The following is a 5700-nucleotide window of genomic DNA, read 5'->3' on the forward strand; positions in this document are numbered from 1 at the left end:
AATGATCCAGAAGAGAGGACCCCTTTAGCCCAAGGGAAGGGTTCACAGTTCCTGCTGAGTGAATGCAGGGGACAGCAGGCAATAATGGGTTCTATGACTGTCACGGAAAAGGACAGGAGTCAGGGAAGGGATGGCAATATGGAAGGGAGGAATGCTGACTGGGCAGAACCTAAGCCCAGTGCACAGGGATAAACGAGTGCAAGGCACCTGCTCAGAAGCAGAAGTGCTTAGCCCAGGTTACCCCTAGGGCTCCTGTTCTTAAAGGGCTGGAGAAAGAACAGCTCCCCATTCTCTCTGAACCCACAAAAAGCAGAACACAGGACAAAACGACTTTAATTTGCAACAGCTGTCTCCAGGGGGCAGACGGGGGCAAAACCAGGGGCACAAAGGTGGCTCTGGCTGGAGAATAAATAGAAGGAAGAAGCAGGGCCACAGCCCCAGGGCTCCATGGGTCTTGTCTCTTCTGCAGGGATGCTGGGTCCAACCTCTCAGGCAGAGCAGAGCCAGGCCAACTCTGGCCACCTTCACAGTCAGGAGTGTGGGAAGGGCTGTGGACAGCAGAATGCTCACTTCAAAGGGCCTGGAACCTTTTGTTGAGGGCCCGCATCATGGCTGAAACAGAGAGGTACAAACGGGTACTCCAGACGCAGACACACAGGAATCAGCTCCCCTAATCCCCTCCTTCCCCTTTCTATCCACAGGGAATCCTCAACTGGCAATCTGCCTCCCACCCCTTTCCAGAAAGCCCTGGGACTGACTCCCCCACCCATCACTTCGCTCCACGTGGAAATGTCCTCTACAGGAGAACAGCGTGGGCGGGCACTTGGCAGAGCACGTGGGAGAGCAGGCATGCACGGCTCTCGTTGCGTGCCACAGCACTCAATGTGCAGAGGACTCATGGTCTGCCCTGCTTGGTGTTACCTCCCCACAGGAGTAGCAGCTGGACAGCCTTTCCTAGGTCCCTGTACCCACATACCTAGCTCCCTCTTCCCCTCCTCTCACCCTTCCCTGCCCAGGGTCAGTCATACCTAGTTGTTTTCTCAGCCTGTGAGCTTCTTTCTCTAGCAAAGGACACTAGCCCAACAGACAAAGGAGAAAGATTATCATTCAATGTCCTGGCCTCCGCTCTGCTTCATTCACACTCCCTCCCAGTCCTTATACACCCCACCCCCACAGTCCTGTGACAAGACTGGCACACAGTCCTGAGCAGAAAGGAGGTGCCCTCTCTGGGGAGTGTGGGACGGCGGGAGTGGACATAAGAGCCAGGTTAACTTGGCTACCTACCTACCATCTAACACAGCTGTCATTTCTCGCGGCTAAGAAAAATTTACCTGCTGACATCCCAGCGTCCCTGGTGCTTGATGATGCTTCTCCCCAAGAGGGAGTGGGGGGACCACAGATGGACCTTGGTCACCTGAAAGAGAACACAGGATGCAAGCAGCATCCAGGCTTGGATCCAGGTGGGAAAGGCTTGGTGAGGTCTAAAATGGTGCAACATCCCCCTCTGCTGGCAGCAACTTGTACCTCCCGGTTCCTCAGCTTCACCCAGTTCTGTGGCCCATCTTCTCTGCCGCCCAGAGAAAGTCCCCATGAGGACTTTAGCCCTGGGCTGGCGCTAGTAGGGCTACAGCCACAGGCAGGACCTGGGAAGAGCCCAGCAAATAGGGCTGACCAGAAAAGGCTTTGGAGTGCTGAAAGCCAGCATCGAGAGTTGGAGTTGTCCTACTCTCTAAAGCTGTGTACACCACAGTCCCACTCATCTGACAACATGGCCTGCCTACACCCGGTCTCCTGTGGGCTGTCTGCCTAGACAGAAAAGTCTAGAAAGAAGGAGGCAATCTCCCAGTGACAGAGCCTGACAAAGCCTGAAGTTTCCCTCCTCTGCCACACTTCTCTCAAACCCCAAAGACTCACCAGCGGGTGCAAGTGTTCTGGGGCTGATGCCTCTCTGGCTCAGGGCCATGAGCTGGGAATTTGCTGGAACTTGGGGTGCTCTGGTATTGGGGTCTCCACTGCTCATTTCTCCATGATGCAGGCACATGCAAGGCTGCTCTGCCCTGTGTGTTGGAAGCTCACACAAAAATTCCTCACTAAGTACACGTTGTGGAGGGCTGAGGGGCCGGTGGGGGAACAAACTGGAGGCCTGTGAGGCCCATCCCATCTGTACTTTCTGTTCCTGGGTCAGCCTCAGGTCAGGAGGCAGAGCTCAGCCAGGAAGGGGCCCACAGGCACTGGAAAGGCTCACGATCTGGCCTGGCTTCCTTGGGGAAGAGCCAGGAGGGAGGAATCAGGAGGCCCTTGAGGCCGACTACACGTCCAAGTTGTGCAGCCCACACTGTAAGGGCTCTGGACTCAAATCACCCCAACTGTCAGCCAGGCCCACTTCCCAGCCCAGCCTGGCTAGAGACAGGAAATGCACAGGGAGGGGAATAGTAACCAACTCCTAACTGAGCCTCCTTCATATCCACCCTCACTTACTACAAGGACCCCACACTGCACATCCTAAGCAGGATGAGTGTCCACCGACAAGCCCCAAGCCAAGGCAGGGGCAGAGGGAGCAGGGCAACGCTATGTGCTGGGGAGGGAAAGGGCAGGGTGAGAGGAGACAGAGGGTGCTCTACTCACTTGGGCACGGGGAATTTCCTTGATCTTGTAGGGCTCTGATGGGGTCATTGCTGTCAAATTCTTCATGGTATCTTTACACACGAGGCCTCGATCCCCGAGCTTGGCCGCTGGCAGGACCTCCTTTGTATTCCTTACCACTGCTCTCTTTCTGGATAGACCATTTGCAGGCTCAATGGCTTCCAGGGCTGTTATGGAGTGCTTCTTAGAACTCTCAAGTGTGGTGACGCAGCTTATTGGAGGCAAGGTGGCTGTTTCCACAGGAGCTGCCTTTGGTCTCTGCCCCCACAGTGGGACAGGTCTTCGCCCAGTGACTCTTGGGGCGTCCAGTAGGGATTTCTTCTCCTGGGCTGATTTCTTCTTAGAACTGGCCTTCCATAGCCCACCTGCAGCAGCTCCTGGGTAACGAGGCCTGCTTTGTTCCTTGCCTCTGAACACAGTTACTTTTCTGTTAGAACAAGAGGCTCCTAGCTTTCCCATGCTCAACATATGGCCCCTGGGAGCAGACATCTGCAGAGAGCCAGTCATATGACGAAAATTTCCCCTTTGGACATTCCTTTTTTTGTTTCTGTCTTCAGGATCCATAGTGTTGCTGGATATGATCCGCCCTCCATTCTTGAAGCAAATGGTCACCCTCATCACTTGCATTTCGTGATCTTCATCGGATGCTGAGTCGGGGTCAGGGAATTGGTCTGGGATTTCCTCCGGGACTGTTGTCTTATTCTTGGTGCTTTTCTTTTTCTTTTTTGTCCTGCACGCCCTGCCTCCTTTGGGCCCCCTGTGGTGGAGGGGGCCCCAGAGGCCCGCTTTGCATCCACCAGTCTCTTGCCCATCTTGCCTTTTCTGCTGCGGTCTGCTTCTGCATCCACCCCAGGGGTAGACTGTTGGGTGGTGCAGCTTTTTGAGGATGCGCGGCTTCTAGCACCCTGGCTCATCTGATCGGTCGGCTGTTGCACCGTTTCCTCAACCTTGTCATTAACCAGAGGTAAGCAGTCCTTAAAGTCCCCTTTATCACTGGCTGAGGAGACAGACTGCTCTCCGTGATCCGGAAGAACCATCACTCCAGGCTCTAGTACCTGTAACTTAGACCCTGAATCAAACTCAGAGTTGTCCTCAGTCTCAACCTCATCCTCACTTAGGCTACACTGTGAAGATCCCACGTCAGGGGCCAGGTTGAGATCCTGAAGTGAGCATGAACCATCCAGACAGATGTCAGTGGCTTCCCTGCCCTCAGGGTCCAAGCTTACTTCTTCAATTGCCACCTCTTTGTTAGAGCTCATGTCGCTAGTGTTAGTCTATGTGGCCTGGCTTGTGAGGACAAGGGTATCCCTAGTCTTGGCTAGACCAGCTAGACACTCAGAGATACTGTCACCATGGACACCACACACACTAGTGCTAAACACAAACAAGGGTAACCTTCTAGTGAGATCATGTCTTCATTGTGGCCTTCTCATTGGCCTACCTTCTGCCAACCGGATGGAACCTTGTTAGATCATTGTCCAGTCCTAGCCAATAAGAATGAGGATGCTTGTTGTTTGGAATTCTTATCCCGGCTGCTCCCAGCCTATGGATGAGGTGTGGGGATGGGAGGAGGGTTTTGGGGATGGGAAGTGTGGATGCGTGGGGATGGGTGGGAGGTGTAGGTATGTGGGTGGAGTCTTGAGGTTATGGTGCAGTCTGCTTTGTCTGTCTTTTTCTCACCTCCTCTGGCCAGACACCCACCGTGGAAGGAGGCCTGTACCCTCTGAGGCTTTTTCCCCATGTAAAGTGGAGAAAGTAATCACACATAGGCCAGGGGCTTGTGGTGAGGCTCCAGGGTCCTGATGGCTGGGAAGTACTCAGCATAGAAATGATCGAGGAGCCCCTGTTCCACACACAGCCAGACCAACTGGTCAACAGGACAGGCTGTAATTTTCCCCGCTTCTTCCAGACCCCGTCCCATTCTCAGACCCCATCCCATGCCCAAGTTAAAGCAAACAGGAGGGAATCTCCTTGGATTAGGACAAAGACATTCAGTCTCACTGATCCTGAAGCCGCAAACCGAAATTAATGTTCACATCGCGGGTTTGCAGACACAAAATGACCTTTAACCCTATCGAGGGTAAGTGGGGTTCAAACTGGTAGTCTGCCCTATTCTGAGGTGGAGAGTGCACCTAGTGGAGGGTACCCCCTTGGGTGGGTAAGCTGGCAGAATCAGCAGAACAGGAATCATGCCCCAATCACTATGTGCCTGGCAATTTTCTAAGCACTCAGATAAATCTTTACATCCCTTTTGAGACATCTAGGTTTGGGTAACTACTTACGGCTTCCCTTCTAGAGTGAAGAACCCACTACCATGAGGGCAAGGACATTGGCAAGGGTGTTGATGAATGAAACCTTTGGGGGAATTCTCTGAATGTGCATGGGTAAGGGAGTGAATGAATGTAGATTTGGCCCATGTACCCAGCAGATTAAATGGAGGCAGTCCACACCCCAAGGTTGTGTTTAACATGTTTCAAAAGCAAGCATGACTGCGGAACACCCAGTTCTAGAATATTTCCTGGATTTGGATAGACATTTGTGAATTGAAAGCAGGCATATGTGTTATTTGAGGTTACATATCAACGTATAGAGGAACATGCTTTCAAGGTCCAGAATGGACACACAAGGAAGGCCTTGCAGGGGTGATGAGGAACCAATGTTGTCATAATTTTCCTGAGGTTGTCTGAGGTTGTCTGTGGCCAGTTTTCCCCAGCTGAAATTGGGGAGTAGTTCCTTCCTTAGTTTCCAGAAGGTTCTAGAGTGCTAGCATTTCCTTTGTTCTCCATTCAGTTATTCCAGTTTTCAAACTGCTCCCATGGGAAATAGAGCCAAGTTCCTACAATTCTCTCTGGTCTTAAGCGTTTATCAACCTACCGATCCACAGAGCTTGTTTCATATGCATTTTGTTAAAAGCATTCTTTGCTCATTCTACACTGTTGGCTTATGACCATTGGCTTTAAGGGAAACAGGCTTCTAACTCTTGTCTGAACACAGCTTATCTCACATGCCTGTGTCTGTGTAAGGCATCTCCGGCTGTCTGTCTTGTGTGGAAGAACT

The 5700-nt window shown here is 52.4% G+C and overlaps 1 protein-coding gene across 2 annotated transcripts; it reads right to left on the reverse strand.

The window, feature by feature from the left end:
- Window positions 1–321: 321 nt before the first annotated feature.
- LOC114708633 (uncharacterized protein CXorf49-like) lies at window positions 322–2393 on the reverse strand. 2 transcript variants are annotated; one of them, XM_028892041.2, is made up of 4 exons: window positions 1915–2393; window positions 1332–1414; window positions 1029–1074; window positions 322–612 (listed from the first exon to the last, which is right to left on the reverse strand). In XM_028892041.2, exons 1-4 carry the CDS (start codon window positions 2159–2161, stop codon window positions 572–574), a joined length of 417 nt encoding a protein of 138 aa, XP_028747874.2. In that variant the 5' UTR covers window positions 2162–2393; the 3' UTR covers window positions 322–571. The 2 variants fall into 2 exon arrangements, with proteins under 2 accessions (XP_028747874.2, XP_037055069.1); XM_037199174.1 differs by lacking the exon at window positions 1029–1074.
- Window positions 2394–5700: the final 3307 nt, after the last annotated feature.

This window comes from Peromyscus leucopus, chromosome X, assembly GCF_004664715.2.
Source record: "Peromyscus leucopus breed LL Stock chromosome X, UCI_PerLeu_2.1, whole genome shotgun sequence".
Classification (NCBI taxonomy): domain Eukaryota; kingdom Metazoa; phylum Chordata; class Mammalia; order Rodentia; family Cricetidae; genus Peromyscus; species Peromyscus leucopus.

Coding starts and splice junctions, on each gene's coding strand:
- LOC114708633 (XM_028892041.2), bottom strand. CDS start 2,161: ATGGGATGGGCCTCACAGGCCTCCAGTTTGTTCCCCCACCGGCCCCTC. Junction 1,075..1,331: donor GGACGCTGGGATGTCAGCAG/GTAAATTTTTCT, acceptor CTGTTGGGCTAG/TGTCCTTTGCTAGAGAAAGA. Junction 613..1,028: donor CAGGCTGAGAAAACAACTAG/GTATGACTGACC, acceptor TCTCTGTTTCAG/CCATGATGCGGGCCCTCAAC.